The sequence below is a fragment of the Notolepis coatsorum genome (assembly GCF_963971535.1).
Source record: "Notolepis coatsorum genome assembly, chromosome: 5".
NCBI lineage: Eukaryota > Metazoa > Chordata > Actinopteri > Aulopiformes > Paralepididae > Notolepis > Notolepis coatsorum.
This window is the reverse complement of record NC_140169.1, coordinates 23,396,166-23,418,939: the sequence shown is the minus strand read 5'-3', so window position 1 is coordinate 23,418,939 and position 22,774 is coordinate 23,396,166. Positions and strand designations below refer to the sequence as shown.

At 42.5% G+C, this 22,774-nt stretch overlaps 1 protein-coding gene across 2 annotated transcripts in view; it reads left to right on the top strand.

The window, feature by feature from the left end:
- tmem41aa (transmembrane protein 41aa) overlaps positions 1-22,774 on the top strand; it is a 28,891-nt gene that overhangs the window by 4,065 nt on the left and 2,052 nt on the right. The window contains exons 2-5 of one of the 2 annotated variants that reach the window (XM_084314674.1): positions 1,272-1,422; positions 12,430-12,591; positions 15,907-16,108; positions 16,563-17,553. In XM_084314674.1, the coding sequence (XP_084170800.1) occupies positions 1,272-1,422; positions 12,430-12,591; positions 15,907-16,108; positions 16,563-16,726 (679 nt within the window). In that variant the 3' untranslated portion in view covers positions 16,727-17,553. Of the gene's footprint in view, positions 1-1,271; positions 1,423-12,429; positions 12,592-15,906; positions 16,109-16,562; positions 17,554-20,794; positions 20,934-22,774 lie in introns of those variants that run through there. The other variant, XM_084314673.1, reaches the window with a different exon arrangement.

Below are 22,774 nucleotides of genomic sequence, written 5' to 3'. Positions count from 1 at the left end.
CTATCTAAATAGATTAAATATTACAGGGCAAGTTGTGTTGTTGTCTTGATATATCTACAAATAGCAGACGAATAACCGGTTGCCTCTGGATCAATGAATGTCTAATATTGAATAATATTATTAGCTATTTTATTTTTAACATCCCTAATTCCAACAGTCAAGAGGCTTGTTTCAAATTGATACATGAAAAACCCCACACACGCAACGTTTGTGAGTATAGGCTCTGGCCAGATCGATCAATGAAATACGTTGCGCACTCAGCGCTGTGGAATGAAGGAAATGCGCATCGGGATCGGATTTGGATGTTATTCTTTGGAGTTGTGTTACAAATGGAACGGTCTTTCCCCGCCGAACACAAGTTACTTAACGTTACACAGGTTGCGCTATGCAGATGCTTCGCTTGCTAACGTTAAGATAGCAGTGTAATGCTTGATGAAAGCAGAGCGCTCTGTCTGTGTTCGCATCCTCTCAAGTGCCTGTAACACGCAGCGGGCCCCGCCTCCCTCCCTCCTTGGAACAAACATTCCACCCAAAAACTGAATTTCAGTCCAGTTTCAATCTGAACTATTAACAGCGGAGCTGTTTTGTAATCTTCACTCGTCTGTCTCGCACACTGCAAGTAAATGATTTTTCCGGTTCGCACACACACATATTATTAGGGGCAAATACGAGGGAAATGCTCGCACTGTAGAGCATATATATAATTAGTAAACTGTCGGGGGCTTTTCTTGCCCCCCTTAACTGATTTTCGAGGGCATTTGGTCAATTTTCTAGGGCATTTTGCCCCAAGCCCCCGTTAATTTCGAACCCTGACTGTACTGTTACCCAGAGATGAGCTATATGTGTACCTACCATAAGTGTCCCCTCGGAGCCTACCGTTAACTATGTACAGTCCCAGCGAGCGACAGAGCTGTATAAGTTGTGACCCATGTTTATTTGTTGTTTGGTCATAGTTCTTTCTGGGGGGGCATATTTGGGAGGGGATGTTTCAACCTCCTGGTAGGTGTTTGTCTCCCTGTGTGCTGAGAGTGTCAGGTTCTCGTCCTGTCCTGGCATTGAGGTCCCCACACTCTCTCTCTCTCTCTCTCTCTCTCACACTCACACTCACACTCACACACACACACACCAATACAATCGCATAACGCCAGAGATTGAGAATGAGTCTTTTCTGTTCATAATATAATAGGCAATCCAATGTGCCAATGACTAACTAGCGGTAGATATGTCATTGCCATTGAAAATGAGGATTTGTTTGATTGATTTTCTCCCAGCTTGAAGTTCCCTTCTGACCTGGAGGAGCTGAGAGAGTTGTCTGAGCTGCTGAAGCTCTACAAGACGGAGCACACTGGATATGTGCTGCTGCTGTTCTGTAGCGCGTATCTCTACAAGCAGTCCTTCGCCATCCCTGGCTCCTCATTCCTGGTAAGGAACCCTTTGCACCCTTTGTGTTTATGACAGACTCTTGGGTCATTTGTGGTGGAGGCAACGAATGCACAGTGGGGCAGCGGTGGCCTAAAGGTTAAGAGAAGCAGGTGTGAAGTGAATGAGCAAGGCACTTAACTAGGCTTGGGCGGTATGACTTTTTTCATACCGTTATACCTTGATTACCTAATACCCCGGTATACGGTATATGACGGTATGACTCATTATCATCAGCGCGGGGGGGGGGGGGGGGGTGTGGCAACCCGTGTTACCAAGTAAACAAATCACGGAGATGGCCAGTTCGCCCGCAGCATCTAGTGCTAACGTTAAGCTCTCAGAATGGTAGTGGTTCGCCCGCAGCATCTAGTGCTAACGTTAAGCTCTCAGAATGGTAGCAGTCCTCCCGCAGCATCTAGTGCTAACGTTAAGCTCTCAGAATGGTAGCAGTCCTCCCGCAGCATCTAGTGCTAACGTTAAGCTCTCAGAATGGTAGCAGTTAGCCCGCAGCATCTAGTGCTAACGTTAAGCTCTCAGAATGGTAGCAGTTCGCCCGCAGCATCTAGTGCTAACGTTAAGCTCTCAGAATGGTAGCAGTCCTCCCGCAGCATCTAGTGCTAACGTTAAGCTCTCAGAATGGTAGCAGTTAGCCCACAGCATCTAGTGCTAACGTTAAGCTCTCAGAATGGTAGCAGTTAGCCCGCAGCATCTAGTGCTAACGTTAAGCTCTCAGAATGGTAGCAGTTATCCCGCAGCATCTAGTGCTAACGTTAAGCTCTCAGAATGGTAGCAGTTAGCCCGCAGCATCTAGTGCTAACGTTAAGCTCTCAGAATGGTAGCAGTTTGCCCGCAGCAATCTAGTGCTAACGTTAAGCTCTCAGAATGGTAGCAGTTAGCCCGCAGCATCTAGTGCTAACGTTAAGCTCTCAGAATGGTAGCAGTTCGCCCGCAGCATCCTACACACAACAACAACACACACTCTCGTTACCACAACGCTTTACGGTATTTTCACAGCACTGTACCGTTACCGTACAGCGTGAACACCGTTGTGATCATACACAACACTACAGTTAGCTCTCAGAATAGCCAGTTAGCCCGCAGCACCAGCAACGGTAAGCGTGTCTCATTTAATTTCACTCACTGAAGCGGGGTTCCCCTCCTCCTCCTCCTGTGTGTAGACAACCAGCTCTGCATGGCTCGCCCCACTAGTGAGGACTAGTCTCGCCCTCTGCTGGCGCGTGTGTGCACTACAACAAAACTCCGTTTAGACGGCCGTCGGTATTTCGACATACCCCGGTATACCGTAATACCGTCATACCGCCCAAGCCTACACTTAACCCCCAACTGCTCCAGTGGAGTTGCTCAGTTGTCAACAGTTGTCAGGCTGTGGTTGTACTGGGCAGCTCCCAGGTGTGAATGGAACTGTGTGAATGTGAAGCAGAGGTTGCTGAAAAAGTCATGCTCCGAGAACCTACCCTGGGTAAATAAAGGTTAAAAAAAAAAAAAAATGTGGGAAAATAGGCACTTGTAGTGATTGTAATGGTACATAATTCACCCACGGAACTATTCTTAGGAACATTCTAGAATCTAGAACAGTAGGTCCGCCCGAACATTCTGGAACGTTTGTGATGATGTCATGGCAGTACATTCTAGAACCTTAGTACTGCCCGAACATTCTGGAACGTTTGTGATGATGTCATAGTAGAACATGCTGGAACGTTGGTGATGATGTCATAGTAGGACGAACTGCCACCGGCATTCTGTTTAGCTTTCTAGTAATGTATTGTATCTTGTAGTTGTGCTGATGAATATTAAAGGAGTTACCTTCGGCTTCGTGACACCGCCTCAGACTATTTCATCAGTTCAGGAACTCTACTCACTGTATGGCAAGGCTACGTTATCTGATATGTGGTTAACTGCCTGCCACACAGAATAAGTCTGTGTGTGAACAAAAAACGCTACTTCTTTGGGGTGTTTGGTTTGGCTATTCCTACACTGAGGACGTTTGGGGTTCGCATCTTTTCATCTTTGCTGCCAAGGTGAAGGTCTCATGCACTGGTGCTGCTAGATGACAAATCAAACACACTGAAATAGTAGTTGTAAGCTACAATGATGTGGGGCAACAGCAGCTCAGGAGGTAGAGTGTTCGTCTGGTAATCAGAAGGTTCCCGGTTCGATTCCAGCTCCTCCCAGCAGCACGTCGAAGTGTCCTTGAGCCACTTAACCCCCTAACTGCTCCCGATGAGCAGGTTGGCATGATTGCATGGTCATGGTCGCTGTTGGTGTGTGAATGTATGAGTGAATGTGAGGTATAAGTTGTAAAGCCCTTAAAAGTGCTATAAATGCACTAATTGACTAAGAGCAATAGCCTGAGGATAAGAAGCTCCTAGTAAACAGCTCCTAGTCACAATGAATGTTTTAACTATATGAATTGACAATGGGGGACCCTGATGGAAACAAGACAAACGTCTTTCTCAGGTCTGCATCCCCTTAACAATTGTATGTATTGAGCCGTACTGTATTGTACCCATTCTGCAATCTGTTAAATAAAGTTTTCATTCATTCATTCATTCAATGATATCTTTGTGGACAACGAATAGACTAAACTCACTTTTATTCGCTAGTGTTTGGGTCATCCTGATCTGATTTACCACTTGTGTGTTTCCGTGTATTGATGTGTTTGTGTTGACGTGTGTGATTTTTTTTTTTTTTTTGATCAAATATTTTTCTTTTCTTTTCTTTTTTCCAACATGAAACAAAACATATCACAATACAACAACAACAATACATAAAAAGACTTACTCAACACCACATGACAAGACAACTACTGATACAACTGTACAGTGATCATCCTAACATGGACACTCGCTCGTTCTCTTCCCCCCCCCCCCCCCTCCCCCCGCTCACCCCAGGACCTCAACATGAGTCACACTCATAATACATCACAATACATCACTCAGCAAAAAAAAAAAAAAAAAAAAAAAAAACAAGAATCTAAACAAACATTTCCAAACTTATATGCGTTCCCTCAACTTTGCCACTGTAGCCAACCAAATTACGATATCAGATTCCCTAACCCCTATAACACGTGCCGTGGATATCTCCAAATAGATCACGTCAAGGTAGGTGAGAAACCATACCTTTGGACAGAGTCTATCTGGATGAAACCAACGTGAGGCAATCAATTTTTTTGCGGCTGTGAGGCCGGCCAAAATTAGTTTTTTCACCTGTATAGAGGTCGGTAATTTAGAGAAATCATTCAGTAATAGTACAGAAGGAGATACAGGTATGGTTAGAGAGAAAATGTCTGAGAGCTGATATGTAACATTTTCCCAAAAAATCACAACAGGAGGGCATTCCCAGTACATATGCATAAATGTACCTGTGGCGCCACTTGGACACAAGGTACACAGAGAGTCAGGTCTGAGACCCATTGAATTCAATCGTCTAGGGGTTAAATAAGTCCTGTGAATAAAATTCAGATGAATCTGTTGGTGATCTGGGTTGTGTGAGGATAACCGAACATTTTCCCAGACTGCATCCCAATCAAAATCTACATCCAACTCCGGAACATCCTTTCTCCAAATCGTATCCAGGGGGAGCTCTTTATACGAGGTCATGAGTAAATGGCGATAAAAGTCAGAGACAAAGCCTCTCGATGTCTCCTTGTCATAAATGAACTTGTGAAAGCGGTGATGCACTAGTGGAGCATCCCATGGCACGCCATGAGCCTTCAGAGCTGCTCTTATTTGTAAATAAAAGAAAAAGGAGGTTCCGGGGAGATCATATCCGTTGGATATATCCTGGAAAGATCGGAGGCCAGAGTTATCAAAGATATCCCCCAATGTGTGGATACCTTTCTTTTCCCATCTAGGGTACCTAATAGGTTGTTGTTCAATAAGGAGAAGATTGTTATTAAATAGAGGGGAATGCGTGTGCCATTGATGGCGGTTTGTACCCACTTTCTGAGTGTCACGCCAAGTTTGGATCACATGTGTGATTAAAGGGCCAAATCTTAATTTACATTGTTTAATTGATATGTTGGTATACACAATATCCTGAAGTCTATATGGGGACACCAACTTCTCCTCCAATGGTCGCCAAGATACAGCTGCTTGAGCATCAAACCAAGTGATCAAAGGTCTCAGAGAGAAAGCCTGAAAATAATATTTAAAGTCTGGAAATGCTAAGCCCCCATCGAGTTTACTCCTTTGGGCAGTTGATCTCTTCAAGCGCGGGCGTTTATTGTTCCAAACGAATTTATACGAGGCAGAGTGCAATTTCTGCCAGTAACCAACAGGAGGAGGTAACGGGAGCATGGAGCTGATAAAGTTAATTCTGGGTAAAATATTCATTTTAATTATTGACGCACGGGCCTGTAATGAATTTTTTAATTTGGACCATCTGTTAAAGTCATTCGTAATCCTGTCACCCAAGCTGGAGTAATTATACCTTACCGTCTGGCCTATAGTGGGGAATATTTCAATCCCGAGACATTTAAAGTGCTCCACCATAAGCATGTTTGCCGGTAAGATGGTAGCCTTCGCAGGCTCATTAAGTGGAAGAAAAGCAGATTTTGGCCAGTTGATCTTAAAGCCGGACAGGCTGCCGAATTCATCTATCACGCCGAGCAGATGAGGTAGAGAGATGGAGGGATTTTGCATAAACAGGAGTACATCATCTGCGTATAAGCTAATATGATGATGTGTGCCCTGAATTGAAATAGGAGACATAATTTGGGATTGTCTTATGTATTGAGCTAGGGGTTCGAGGGATAAAGCGAAGAGTCCGGGACTAAGAGGACAACCCTGTCTAGAAGAACGCGAGACAGAGAAGAGTGGCGAACAGAACTTTCCCGTTAAGATCATGGCCGAAGGCTCAGTGTATAATACTTTGATCATATGAATGAAACCCTCACCCAACCCCATCCTTCTGAGAACTGCCCATAAGTAAGACCACTCCAATCTGTCAAATGCCTTCATTGCGTCCAAGGATATGACCGCTGTAGGGGCTGCAATATCCTTGCTGGCATTGATCACGTGCAGTAACCGTCTGATGTTGTCAGTAACCAGGCGGCCTCTTATGAAGCCGGTCTGATCAGGGTGAACTAGAGATGTCATGTGCTTTTGAAGTCTGGTGGCTAGAACCTTGGCATATAGCTTAAGATCGGCTCCGAGGAGACTTAGGGGCCTGTAGCTGCCACATTCGGTGGGGTCCTTATCCTTCTTGAGTAAAACAGATATAAGCGCCATATTGACATCTCTAGAAAAATTACCCTCTTTGATTGAGTGTAAGATCATTGAGAGTAATAAGGGGCCGAGTACATCCCAGAATGCAAGATAGAGTTCCGGTGGAATGCCGTCCCATCCGGGAGCCTTGCCCCGTTGCATATCCGCAATCGCCTCTCTAAGTTCAACCAGCGTGATAGGTGCAGCTAACAACCTAGCACTATCTTCTGAGATCTGTGGTAGATTGATTTGATCAAGAAAATCCTCCAGCTTGGTATGATCAAAGACCACCTCTGACTTGTACAGATTGGAATAAAAACAACAAAATGTATCATTAATCTTTTTTGGGTTGGTGGTTACCTCCCCCTGTTGGTTCTTAATGGAAGGGATATCCGCAAATTGCTCACTGGCACGTATCTTCATAGCTAATAGGTGACTAGGCCTGGAGGCGTGAAAGTAGTAGTGCTGTCTTGTTCTGTGCATCTGAAATTCAGATTGTTGTCTTAAAATAGAGTTAATCTCTTTTTTCACTACCTTAATTTGAAGCTCCAGTCGATTAGAGTAGTTGTGCTGCAAGGAAGAGATCAACATGGCTTGAAGCTTTTCCAGTTCCTCTAGCTTGGAGAGACGTCCCTTGCGGAGATTAGATGCAAAGAGAGTAGTGTTACTTCTGATAAATCCCTTAACCGAATTCCATAGGATTCTGGGGTCCTGTACAGAGCCAACATTAAACTGTAGGAATTCAGTGAGCTTCTCTTTAAATTGCAAGTTAAACTCTCCGTTTTTCAGAAGTGTTGAGTTAAAACGCCATCTAGGGGCACGGGATGTTATTTTACTGAGTGAACCTTTGAGGAGGATACCTTTGTGGTCTGAGAGTGCTATGGGCACTAAGTCAACATCAAAGCTATCAAAGAGATGTGGGGAAGAAAAAACATAATCAATTCTGGAAGAGGTCTTATGTCTCGACGAGAAGAAGGAGTAATCCCTCGCAGATGGGTTGAGCAAACGCCACATATCAATTACCCCTGTGTCCTTAGACCAGGCCTGTAGGGCTGTGGTAGCTTGCTTCTGATCAGAGTTTTCCGTGTGATTGGATCTATCGATCAATGGATCCCAAACTGCATTAAAATCAGCTCCTACTATTAAAGAGTAATCAGGTAGTTTCAACATAGCTGAAGTTAGTGCAGCATAAAAGTTAGCGTCATACAAATTAGGGGCGTATGCAGAAATCAGCGCAATTTTCCGGTTAGAGCATTCTATTTTAGCAATAGTGATTCGACCATTTGCATCAGACCACACATCTAACAGTTTAATATTCAAATTTTTCTTCGCCACTATGGCTACCCCTCGGGTCTTGGTGCCAAAAGAAGAAGAACTTATGTTATGATAAAATTTATTTGCCAATTTTGCATTATCCGCCAATAAAAGATGAGTTTCACTCAGCAAAGCCAGATCCACTTGCTTCCTCTTTAGCCACGTTAGTACACTTGTGCGTTTATGTGGTATATTGAGACCCCCTGTATTCCAGATCAGGATATTCAAATTAGCCATAGTCTAAAAGGGATGCAGTCTGGTTGAATGTAATTCGTTTGGAGTAGAAAACTATAATAGATACATATTCACTTGTTAAGGTTCCATTGAGTACCGAGCGTGAGCGTGAAAACAAAAATAAAACAGAGCGAGTCGACTGAAAAGAAAAACAAAAAACACAATCCCCCATTCCCTCCCCCCTCCCCCCCACTACTATAACTTCTCCTATCCGGAGATTAAGCTGCATCCCACCTGGTCGTCTGCAAACTAAAATGCAAACAGCCAGGTAAAAAGCAGACTTCCTTCTCAGTGGCTACACGCCACGCTCCCACAACAGTAACAAAAAAAAGTATAATTAAATGCCTCTAAAAGGTAGAGAGGAGAAAAAAAAAAATAATAATAATAATAATAATAATAATAATAATAATAATAATAATAATAATAATAATAATAATAATAATAATAATAATATCAATAATAATAATTATTATCATTATTGTTAAACCGTAGTGGTTTAATTAAGTTTAAACAAGTCGACACACACACCCACAACTGAATGATAACCAATGGGCAGCACATCCTGCAAACTGGGGAGGGCGCAACATTGACTATTAGTCTGTTATTTCTTAAAGTATGCTCTTAAAACTCAGAGCAGAGGGTACCTGCCAATGTACAGTTTCCTCCCCCTCAAATGTATGTATTCTCCTGTATGTCATAAATGTATGGTTGCCACAGCACTATATATCTGCATGTAACAAATATTATGAATTAAGATTGAAAAAGAAAAAGAAAAAGAAAAAGGGGGGCCCTGATGTAAACAAGACCAGTCCTTATCTGTTCTGCATCCCATCAACAACCATTGGGCCATACTGCATTGTACCCACTCTGCAAACCGCCAGCAAAACCTCCAACCAATCAATCAAACCTTTGCCTGCAGTTTGGGGGTAGTGCAATTAGTTTGCCGCACCGGGTGGGGGCGATGTGCATGAGTTCGTCCGCCATCACAGCGAGTTCAGAGTTCAACATGTAAATGAGCAGATAGTGACGCGTCTGGTCACCGACGCAGCCAGGTGCTGGGCGTGACGTTTAACTATAGTGAAAGAGCATGGCCAATGAAATTACAAGACCCCCATTCATGAAATAAGTAAGCAGGAGCAACTCGGCGACGGTCATAAATATCATAGATATATATATACCTCCATGATAAACAAGACGATAAATCCGCGTCACGCACAGGAGCAATACAAAATAGAAATCATATCGATAAGCATAGCTTAGAGTAAACAAAATGCACGATTTGCAGTGGAAACTATTATAAATAAACAAAACAAAACAAAAATAATAATACGGGCGATGTTCCCGAGCGACACACAATGTCCCAACAACACCCATCTAAGCACGGAGATAGACAGACAGTCGTGATGTTTAGTGTGTTACCCAAAGTAGACATGGGTAGGATAAACCGTGTCATGCACAAAAGCAATACAAAATATAAATAATATCGATAAGCATAGCTCAGAGTAAATACAAATGTACAATTTACTTGGAACGGAGAGCATAGCGCTAGTACCACGGCAAATAGCAGATACAATTATCCATATAACGTTGTAAACAAAACGAGCAAAAGAGAAAAAAAAAATTAAATGAGAGAAGAGGCTCCCCGGCGACATATGTCCCAACTTTAGCCGTCTAAGGATGAAAGCACGGAGATATAACTATAGAGTCGTGGTGCTCGGTGTGTTACCCAAAGTTTCACTCTGCTGGAGTCGATGTGTGTTGTTTCTTCAGAAAGTCTGTAGCTTCCTTAGGTGAAGCAAGATGTCTTTTTGCGCCGTCTTTGTCTTTGATGAAGAGTCTCGCTGGGTACCATAAGGATGGTTTATATCCCTGCTGGTAGAGGGATCCCATAACATCTCGGTAGCGGGAGCGTTGTTCCAACACTTCGGGGCAGTAGTCCTCGAAGATTAGCACAGGTTTCCCCCTGTAGGTCAGCGAACCTCTCCTCTTCCGAGCCTCCCGAATAATAATCTCCTTGGTTCTGAATCGGTGTAGGCAGGCGATCACCGCCCTGGGCCTGGAGCCAGGGGCTGGTCTGGCCGTCAGCGCCCTGTGGCAGCGATCAAGTTCGGGTGGTGTAGCAAGCACTTCCTTGCCCAGAATTTCCACCAGCACCTCAGCAAAAAAATCATTGGGTCGGTCGCTTTGGATAGACTCGTCTAGCCCTATTATGCGTATGTTTGACCGACGGCCACGCGACGCAACATCGATAAGCTTGTTCTTCAGTTTGGCGTTGCTCTCCTCCAGAGTCAAACACCTAGCCTCTAAGCTCACCATCCTATCGGACCATGTATTAAGTCCATCCTCCAAGGATGTCAGACGCTTGGCATGGTCAGCCACGGATAACTGGAGGTTATCTAGTTTGGAGTCGGCCGAGGCGGCGGAGACTCTGAATTCGAGCGTGAGGTTCTGTATTAGTATGGCAATGCTCGTCAAATCCGTCGGCTCGTCGTTTGTGAATGGTAGATCCGCGTCCCTAGTGTCCTTGTTCTTTGGCCATTTCGATGCCATTATGCCTGTCACAGCCAAAAATTCATTAGTAGCAAAATATCCGAAGAAAGAAAGTAAAAAAAAAAAATAATAATAAAGTATCAATGAGGCTTTTTAGCATAGGTTTGTAAAGTTGGGGAGTTGCAGCGTGGAGAAACACGTCTACCACATCCTATACCGGAAGTCTTTCGCCAGACGTATATGATTGTGTGATTTGTTATGATTTTATCAGCTTTTTACATCAAGTCCTGTTGTTTTTAAGGACCAACCATTTCACCCCAGTCTGCAGTTGCTTTTAATTGCCTTATTAATTGACTTTTCTTGTTTTTATTTTTATATTGATTGTGTGCTGTATATTCTCGACATTGTAAATGAGCGTTTGCTCTCAACACATTTTGCTATGATGCCCTCTACTGTAGCTCATGGAATGAACTCCAACAGTCCTTAACACATTCAGCGCCAGCCATGCAGGGCGCTAAAGGGCTCCGTATGCCAGCGTCCACTTCAATGATAGAGCTCTCATATTTGCAAACGCATAAACTATGTCTTAAATTATGGCTATGTGTCTAATCTAGCCGACGCTTATCAATGACTTGTTTGCAGTCAACATTGTCGAAACGGATTGTTTTTTAATCGGTTAATTTCCGTTTTATACCATTTTGAAAAACTCTTGTTTTTTTTTAGTTTCAGGAAAATATAAAGATTCTGTGATAAATGCCCTTTACTGGAATATTCTGGAATACACAAAAAACGTTGTAATTTTTCGGCCTATTTATGAATCGTTACAGTATACAGTATGTGTACTTATGTTTACTTATGCATGCTATATAAGCGGGCTGAAAATTCAAATCTCTTATTTCCTGATCGCACACACACACACACACATATGGCATACGCTGATATCTCTGTGAAAAAAGTTCTGATTATCCTAACACTGGTAAAATAGATTCCTTACCTCAGATCAGATGTTCTCCAAAAAGATTATTCCAATTCCTGATCGCCATTCCAAATATCTCACGTTTATTGATCCAACGCTGGATACTGGAAATATGTATTCCATGCTGTTTTGGGGCTCGGAAATTAATCTGATCCTCTCGGGTGGCTTGCCCGAGAAGTAAAATGAGGAAGCTGGATTCCCCCCCCCCCCCATGTGTTTAGTTTCAATCCATTCCAAAGGGGTGCAGTACCACAGGGAGATGATAGAGGGCGGTATTTTCCCAATGGAGCTCAGAGAGAGTTTGCAGCACTAACGTGAGACTAGATTGATGAAATATGAATTCAAATCGCTAATAAAAAAAAAAAGCGAGATTTATCGTCGCTGGCACTCAACGGTCGGCATGAACTAACGATAAATCTCGTCGCTGGCACTCAATGTGTTAAAGCTTGAGATTCTCCCCTCTGTTGCAGAGTTTAAAACCTTGATCTCCAACCTTTGTCAATCAAGTGTTTTAATTGATTTGTAATCCTTGTTGTTTTATTGTTATGATTTTATATGCTGTGTGATTGTATATGCCTTTCCTTTTTGCTTATTTTTGTATACAATCGAAATGAGGGAAACCTCAGTTGCCTTTCGAGTTTAAATAATGGTTTGAAATGAAAATGAAATTAACTGAAACAATCGTTTGAGATTAAATAAAGATTGAATGAATGAATGAATATAAATAAATTAGACTTGACTTCGTTCTCTTCTTGTGTAATGTCTCAGAATATCCTAGCGGGGGCGATATTTGGACCGTATCAAGGGCTGCTGCTTGCCTGCGTCTTAACCACCGTGGGTTCCACCCTGTGTTACCTCCTGTCCCAGGCCTTTGGAAAGCGATATATCGTCAACCTCTTCCCTGACAAGGTGTCCATACTGCAGAGGAAGGTAGGTGTGCGACACCATGCATGATGAGAGAGAGGCGACTTTATTATGCGCTGCTGTAAATAAAAACATTTATAAAAATAAATAAAGTGCTAAAATGTGGTTCGATTTAAGCAGCCACACCTGTCTTTGGTCTAGTAGTCAATTGGGCCCAGGAGCAGGCGTGGCTGCACACCTGTTCTGCATCAGAGCAATTAACACAGATTAAATACCCCCCCCCCCCCCCCCCACACATATTAGAAGAGAGCCTATATGTCATGACAACATATAACATTTCATCTGTCACTCTCTTCAATGAACTGATTAGTCTTCATCACCATGTCGGAGAGCCCCTTTGAAAGCCACTGAGGTGGTGTGGCAGGGTCAAATAATAGGATGTGATAAAAAAATAAGAAAGATAGAAACACAAGTTTAAAGGGGAATACGTACCACAGATTTTCAAGAGTTCACATAATGTTATTCCTGTGCCTCGGGACAGTTCGGTCACTATTTTGTAAACCTGAACCACTCTCCTTTGAAGTTAGAAATGAGTGTGAGATCCCTTGAATTCGTGGTGTGGATGTAAATAATCTTGGGCCACTCGGTAGGAAAGGAATAGAGCCCTGACTTTCTGTGCCCATGATATGTTTATGTGAGCTCTTAAACAAAAATGAGGTGTAAAATCCGGTTCAGACCAGTTAGAAATTCTAGAACAAACCCTATTTAGGGTTTTACATTTTACATCTGAGTGACATCACACATTCAAGGGTTCATCTTCTGGCTTTTGGAGCTAATGCTATTTGTAGGATTTTCAATATTTTGGAATGCGGACCATGTACATACAAATAATGGCATACGCAGGGGGGGGGGGGCATGCCCCTGGACCCCCCTAGGGCCAAAGTTCACCCACCACAGTCTCACAAAATCCTGTGGGAAACACTGGTAAACGCATTAATAAACTAGGTATACAGTAGGTGGAGTGGTTATTGTGAATATCATTGTTAACTATTATTTGTAAAAACATAGACCTTTCTGTGGATCCATTATACCTTGAAACACTCCCCAAGATTCCCAACCCAATGGAAGCCTTCAAATATACAAGGAATCCCTTGTGTGGTGTTCAGGTCTGTGGGACCCATTTAACATTTTACTAAGAGAAATACAATGATTTTTTTAACCCTAGACCATGGCGCATTTTCTGTGAAGAACATATAAAAGAACACGTTTGCATTGACCCGGAAGTGTGGAAATTGTAGGTGAAAACAAGTAAATGTGGTAAAATCTTTACAAAAAGGTTCACTGTGTACCTTCACTGTCTGCCTCCACCTTGTTTAATTGATATATTTTCAAGATAAACATGATTTATTCCAATCATGTCTTTTTCTTTTTTAAATCTTTTTCCCCCTCCTTTTTCCTCCGATTTTCTCCCATCCCAATGTTTAGTCGTTATGCCAATTCCCAATCCCCTTCCTGGTCGCTGCGCACTTATCCCCCACAGTCGGTCTGGGAGAGTGGAGGCTATCACGTGCTTCCTCCGACACACGTCTAGCCAATCAACCGCTTCTTTTCACCTGGCAGCGCGGACTCTCACTGAGAGGGTGTAACGTGTGGAAGGATCACACTACCCCCCTTAGATCCTATCCGCGCTGAGCAGGCGCCCCGACCAAACTGTAGGAGTCGCTGTTTACAACGACCCGGACGCGTGTATCACTTCCGCAACGGATTTGATTTCCGGGGTTGGCCTGATTGGCCGCGACGGCCATGTGACACTGGCAACGCCAGAGGCTGCTGTGTTTCACTGCCGCTTTCCCACTTCAACGCCGCAGCAGCGCTGTCGCGCCACATCTTCTGAGTGCAGAGCTGTTTAATCACTTTTCCCACTGCGTTACCAGTGGCGCGACGCTGGAGTTCACTTCGCCTTGCTGAATTAAAGAATGAATAAGTTAAACGTGTCAATTCAGCAGTCAAAGTGTACTGTATAAATCTAACTTCATTAGACGGCCGACGTACGGCTCTCTTGTCCATTAATGGATATATAATGGATATTTTATTTATCTGCCACCGTGGTGTAATGGTCATACCTCTCACGCGGACGACCCGTGTTCGAATCCCCCCTTTTTCAATTTTTAATTTTTTTTGCGATGTAAATGCTTCAATTGGGTGCACTTTGAGAGCTATATAAAGAATGACCGCCTGATACACGCTTGAGGGCGTCATTCTTTATATAGCTCTCAAAGTGCACCAGATGGAAGCATTTACATCGCAAAAAAAAAAAAAAAATTAGAAAAAGGGGGGATTCGAACGCGGGTCGTCCGCGCGGCACCCTGGAGTAGTTGGCCTTAACGTCCATTCACTCGCTCTTAACAACGCTCCATTCCCTTAACGACCATCCACTCCCTGTTTACAAAACCATGTATTATTTTGGCCATTAGTGGCGCTGTTGCGAGTTTGTGGACTGCGCTGCTGTATCCACATTTAGGAGAAGAAGAACAGAAGAAGATATCCGTTTAGCAGAGTTGGAGAAAGTAGCGTTTTTTTAAAACCTGTTAACGTTTGAAGGTGAGTTTAAACTACTAAATAAGATCTCAGATGCTTTTATTTTTTACTCCGTTTATTTGATCAGGGACAGTGCATATCAATCAACAGTTATACATTTATAAATGAATACAAATTAAAAACTGTAAATATGCCAACATTAGCAGGGTTGCTAGTTTTCAGTTTATTTTTTTGTCCGTAGTGTACATTTAGAATGAATAAAGAAAGACACGGTATCTGCTACAGCAGATCTATCATATAACGTTACCATGTAAGATGGGAGTTTGCAAAGTTAAATTGTATTATATTATTAGCTGTTACATGATCAATACATTGTGTCCTCATATCTATCTATCTCACTATATCTGCTATGCTTTTATTTTTTTACTCAGTTTATTTGATCAGGGACAGTGCATATCAATCAACATTTATAAATGAATACAAATAAAAAGAACTGTAAATATGCCAACATTAGCAGGGTTGCTAGTTTTCAGTTGTAGTACCTGGGCTAGATGTTTAAGCCAGAAAGAAACAGAAAAATAGAAGGACATTAAAGCTAATCTAAAAACAATTCAAAACATATTCTGTACATTCACTTCACTAGGCATTCATGCATCTATATAATATAAAAAATAAAAACAGTGTACAGGGACAAATAAAAGCCCATACATGTATATACGCACTGTATAGGCAGGCACACACATCATAATCATATCAGGACAGTCAGACTAGTGGGCAAGTGTACAGGGGCTGGACTGAGACGTGACGTGATTTTAATTATAATAGATGTTTTGCTTTGTACAGGCAATAATGAAGAAGTTCCCTGGAAGGAAGGATGTCTCTTTCAGGAAGGGTCCATCTGGACATCTACGGCAGGACCCCGCTGAGGAAGCAAGGAGGATCAAAGATCTTCTCCTCTTCTCTTCCTCCTCTGCACCAGCCCAGCCTGCCTCCGCTGCACCGCTACCTGCAGCCTCCTCTGAACAAGCCCTCATGAAGCTACAATGTGAGAGCAGAGTATTTAGCTTCATTATGATAAACAGCAACCTAATTATCTGCACCTCTACCTGCAGCACGTCTACCTGCAGCCTCCTCTGAACAAGCCCCCAGGAAGCTACAATGTGAGAGCAGAGTATTTAGCTTCATATGTTTAGTTTATTTTATTTATTTAGCACATTATTTAAAAAAACAGTGCTAGGAGGGAACGAAGCCCAAAGGGCATGTACAAAGTTCCACTCCCATCTCATTGTCCATAAACAATATGAACGAAATACATGTGTAGCAAGGTCTACACACTATAGCGAAAACATGGAAGATTGACACGAGTCAGTAACAAGAACAATTATTATTATTTATTTTTTTTGATAAACAGCAACCTAATTATATACTTCAGGCTAAGTTTTGCCAATAATATTACTCACAATTCTTTACTAACTACTGTTTCTGAAATGTGCCTGCAGCCTCCTCTGCACCTGCCCAGCCTGCCTCTGCCCCCAGTTCTGACCAGGATGTCAGCCAATGGAACTGCTCTCTCCAACAGCGCAGTAGCTTCTCATCCATTCCATGGCAGTGTCTTCAAGCCCATATGTGTGTAATTTCAATAATAATAGGCCATGATCTATGATGTCGAAAGCCGCACTGAAATTCAAGAGCACTGTACCCACAACTAACTTCCTATCGATCAGTTGTAGCCAGCTATCTGTAAGAGATGTTAAAGCAGTTCCTGTAGAGTATCCTACTTTGTATGCATGCTGGAAATCAGAATTAATGTTGTTTTCGTTGAAATACTTTTGAATCTGCTTGAACACAATTCCTTCCAATAACTTACCTATTACTGGTAAAATACTAATGGGCCTACTGTTTGAACCTGTAAATGGCTATTTACAGTTCTTTGGTAGTGGAGTTACTTTGGCTATTTTCCAAGGCTGAGGAAAGACCCTCTCTTCAAAACATAAATTAAATATATGTGATAGTGGCTTAGCCACACATTTTGCAGAGATTTGTAGCAGTGTTCCATTCAGATTATCAACACCGCAAGGTTTATCTGGTTTAAGGGCTAGGAGGAGCTTTTCAATATCATTTGGACTTGTGCATTTAAATTTAAATCTGCATTTCTTGTCATACATTATATGTTTTTTAATTACAGAGTCTGACCGCTTACCACTCATTGGCAACATTTGATTTATAATTGTGTTTACCTTGGAAACAAAGTAATTGTTGAAATGAGTTGCAATGTCAAATGGTTTAGTGGTGAATATACCATCTGACTCAATAAATGATGGCGTTTTGCCCATTTTATTTATACCCAGCTTCATTCAATGTTTTCCATAGTCTCTTACTATCCCCTTTACACTCCTCCAATCTGGTTTGATAATAATGTTTTTTCTTCTGTAATTTGTATTAATTTATAAATGTATAAACTGTTGATTGATATGCACTGTCCCTGATCAAATAAACTGAGTAAACTCAAACGAAACTATTGTTTTATTGCACAATCGTAGCGGGCATTGTAATGTTTGGGGTTTTGCGAGAGAACCAGTGTTGGAGTCAAAGATTAAACAAGTGAGAGAGACAGATGGACAGAATGAATGAATGAAAACTTTATTTAACTGATTGCAGAATGGGTACAATACAGTACGGCTCAATACACACAAAATGTTTAAGGGGATGCAGAGAAAGACGTTTGTCTTGTTTACATCAGGGTCCCCCATTTTCAATTCATAGTGACATTTATGACATACATGACATTTATGACAGGGACATACATGACATACAGGTATATAGTACTGTTACATTTGTGACATACGATATGCAAATATACAGTAAGGAACCTGACACGGACTTTGCCATCACAACCATTGAACTATTATAATAGCTTTACTATTATAATCTAAATCTGTGCAATATTCATGTTTATTTAGTGATATTCATGTTTATTGATTCAACATAGCTGTTTATCTTTGATAATGTATGACAGGCTTTTGCCCCGACCGGGATTCGAACACGGCTGCACGAGAGCAGTTCAGCTCCTTGGACAGCGTGACAAATGCACCCCATTTCATTGGCTGTCAGTCTGTTACACCTATACACGGCTGGCCCCCGCGTGAGAGGTATGAGGACTAACCATTACACCACGGTGGCAGATAAATAAAATCTCCATTATATATCCATTAATGGACAAGAGAGCCGTACGTCGGCCGTCTAATGAAGTTAGATTTATACAGTACACTTTGACTGCTGAATTGACACGTTTAACTTATTCATTCTTTAATTCAGCAAGGCGAAGTGAACTCCAGCGTCGCGCCACTGGTAACGCAGTGGGAAAAGTGATTAAACAGCTCTGCACTCAGAAGATGTGGCGCGACAGCGCTGCTGCGGCATTGAAGTGGGAAAGCGGCAGTGAAACACAGCAGCCTCTGGCGTTGCCGCCTCGGCCGCTGCCGCGGGGCGGGGCCGCGGCGTGTCACGTGGCCGTCGCGGCCAATCAGGCCAACCCCGGAAATCAAATCCGTTGCGGAAGTGATACACGCGACCCGGACCCACCCCGCCAGCTTTCCCACCCTCTAATACTGCCAATTGTATTAGTGTGAACGGCCAGCCAAGCTGGTGACACGCCGGGAGTTGGTGACGAACGCAATCTCCGCTACGCCACCTGACCGCTTATTCCAATCATGTCTTGATTTATTATGTATTCTTTCCACAGACATTCTATCACAAAAAAACGAATAGCACTTTTATTGATAAATGGCAAACATTAACACTTTGATTGCCTAAGGCTAAATTCATGATATACCATCCCTTGCCAGCTCTATTTGTCTATGGAGAAGTTCCCCTTCTTTGCAGGGCTATAACTTTTTAAATTCTATTGCTAGATTGCCATTATTAGGGCCCATTCAAGGTCCTATATGTATTGTTCATGGTGTATGAACGTTAAACTTTTTCATTCACATATTCATAGTAAAATATGGTCTAAAGTATAAGTATGTTTTCATATCTTTCTGCAGCTTTCTCCAGAACGTGATTTATAGCCCCAAATGCATTATATTGATGATGAAATACAGTTTGGTAGGAATCTGTGCGAGATAAAAAAATTTCAATTGGACGTACTTCTAGAAGTTTCTACGTATCATCTGATGATGACCGGATGGGCAGCGTTATATCATTCATCTAGTGTGGGTGATATGATCATCAGAGCAGTTTATATCGAACACGTTAAAAAATAACGCTGAATCTTACCGTATCTTCCTCGCGCCGTTGGACGATGGGCGTGGAACTGAAATATTCCTATTATGGGATGTAGAAATACGCGATCTATTTCCAGGTTGTATAATAGTATATACGTCCAAATCATGTTGTTTATCGAGTTATTGGCAACGGATCGCTATGTATTGTGTCGAGATCGAGTCCCGGGACCTATAGAGAGTGCCCGGAAGTAATATGGACGATCACCACTTCATCCACATGACTTCCTGTTTGGCGCTTCTGCCGATCGGCCACCAGATGGCGCTCTTGAACCGCTAGAGGGTTGAGAGGAGGCCAGCACTGTGTCTCAGGGCTGTGGAGGAAAAATATGATTTCGATCACAGATTTTTGAAATATTGATATCAAAGACGAGTTACGGCGTCCTCGGCAACTTTAGCATGGCTAGGAAAGACGCCTAAACACGTTTTCGGCACTTAAAGTGTTAACCATATTTACTGCCAAGATTGTTTGTAATTGAGATAAAGTTAACATCTGTTAAGTACTTTTACATTAATTGTTGTGGCTTTATTGTTTTAAAATCCCAATAATGTTGTGGGTCCACCAGACCCGTGGACATTCAGTGCGTGAGTGAGTCACAAAAACAAACACCACACAAGGATTATTTGATACATGCATGGCTCTGACCACTGGGTGGCAGCAGAGTTTGTTTTGTATTACTCTCCAATGTGAGTCCTGAACAGTAATGGTGCAATTACTTTTTTACCATCTCCATATTGAGGTCAATATTTAGGCTCAGGCTAGAGGATTTGATGAATTGTTCCTGTTTGTTTGTTTGTTTATTTCTATTCAATAAGACACACAGCATGTGTTCATGGCGGTCGCAATGTTTGTTTACATTGTTATTGACCGACGTGACATTACGTTTCTGTGGCCGACATGCCCAAACAACTACTACAAACTGCATCGCTGCAACATATGTCGTTCTTTTTTTTTTATCCACTTTTTCTCCTTATTTTTCTTCCATCCCAATTTCGCCTCGCCAATTCTCCCTTCAATTCTCCCCTCCCCTGTCTCGAACGTTGCTAGACTATGCCTCCCACAGGTCGGCTGCAGTGAGGACCAAGCCTTGCATCACATGTCCCCTCCGGTACACGAGGAGGCAGCTGTCGCATCTTTTTCACCTGAACAGCGCAATCTCAGTGGCGAGGAGTAACGCGTGGGAGGCTCACGCTGCCCCCGATACTTCCTGATTCTGCTGTACAGGCGCACCAACCGACCTGTAGGAGTCACTGTCCACAACGTCCAATCCCCAGCCACCGGCTTTCCCACCCCTAACACTGCCAATTGTATTAGTATGAACGACCGGCCAAGCCGGTAGCAACGCAGAGAGCTGGGCTCGATACCAGCATCTCCTGCGTTAGTGGCAAGCGCCTTGCCCACTGCGCCACTCAGCCGCCCTAACATATGTCGTTCTTGTCTTTTCTTGGAGGTGGAGGAGAACCAGGACAGCTTGTTCTTCTTCCTGCTCTTCCTGCGGTTCTTTCCCATGACGCCCAACTGGTTTTTAAACATGTCCGCCCCCGTGGTCAACATCCCCATCACCTTCTTCTTCTGCTCCGTCTTCATTGGTAAGCCCAAAGGAAACCGCTTTGTTTGTTTGTTTGTTTTGTTTTTATGCTGAATGGGCTATTCCTGGGGCAACTAACGATAAGCACATGCTATGGCATGGCATTACAATTATATTCACAATATGCTTTATTTTCAAACAAGCACTAGATTTAAAGAAGTCCTTCAGCACGGTTACATTTATTATTGGAGGTAAAATAATGCACACTTTTATCCCAGATCTATTGATTGAATCAAGTCGTTTATTAGTTGACCAAATCCCATCGTTATTCATTGAAGACAGGCACGTTACTTCAGAGTAAATGTTTGTAGTCTTCTACACCGACAACCCTGGTTAAAGACGGGTGTCTGACCTGGGTTTGTGTCGTGTTGGAGGGCAATTTGCACCGACCTTTGAATATGGGTAGGTCCCAGGTTGTCTCCATTTACACTGGACACCGGTATAAATGAACCCTTGCACGCTAAGAACCATGTAACTGCATTTACAGAAGGTTTTGCTGCATGTAGGGCTGTCCCCGACTAAGGATTTGGATGGTCGACTAGGATTGGCCAAAATGTGCCGTTAGTCGACTATTGGTCGACTAAAAAAAAATTATTTAAAAAAAAAGTATAATATTTAAAAAAAATTTTTTTTTTTTTTTTTTTTTTTTTTTATCATTCCATTTGGGCTGTGGGGGCTGCTTAATGTCTGAAGGAGTCGACTGAAGGCTTCTTGTCCTCTGCAAAAGCATGCAATTGGTCCACTGATGGATACATCTTGATATTTGTCTAGTCTAGTGTGTTCATTAGATGGGTGAAATCCTCTTTCAGTGCCTCTGTGCCTGTTTCCGCAGGCAGTTAGCCTCTGGTATGCGTGCCATTAGCGTTAGCCACGCTTCTAGGCCTCTTTTCTTTTGGAAAGAATGATAAATTCTTTTTAAAAAAATTATATTTTTTTATTTAATTTTTTTTTATTAAATTCGACTAAGAGGTTGGCGAGTCGACTACGGCTCCTTTCGACTGATTAGTCGACTAATCGATTAATAGGGGTCAGCCCTAGCTGCATGTAAAGTCAATCAAAATCACTTGGAGTGTGAATGTGATATATCACAAGAAAGTACTCGACTTCATAGTCTTAAATTATGAATGAACACAACACATTAACTGACCATCTTTAGATAATAAAGTTAAAAAAAAATTTCCTCTGAAAACTTAAAGGAACACACCAACATTATGGGAAATAATGTCTTCTCCAGGGTCAGACAAGAAGATGGATACCAATTTCCTCTCTGTGCGTTCAGTAGAAAGCTATCCGGCTGCATGCTAGCCTAGCTTGGCACAATGAATGGAAGTGGATGAGAAGCCTAGGACTTTGCCAATGAACACCTTTCCTGGAGTTTTAAGCTAGGCTTCTCATCCACTTCCATTCATTGTGCCAAGCTAGGCTAGTGTGCAGTTAGATAGCTAGAGAGGAAATTGGTATCTACAGTATCACTATCTTCTCATCTGATTCTGGAGAAGACGGTAAGCAAATTTCCCATAATGATGGTGTGGACCTTTTTTAAGACGCAGTTATATGGCAGGACCACCTTGCTTTCTCCAAAGTGTCTTGATCTCAATGGTCAATGGTCAGTCAACACAGGATGACCCGTTCCAGCCCCATTCATACCTAACAGGCATGTTATCTACAAATGATGACTTGGCAAGAGGAGAATATCTATCAACATCGTCTATGAATGACTTGCCAACACCTCCATCATATGCACTACTTGTAGTATATAATCACCATTGTTTTGGATTGATACAGTATATAATCCATTTTCCATTCATTAGAGAGATGTAAACACCTTAAGATTTCATATTA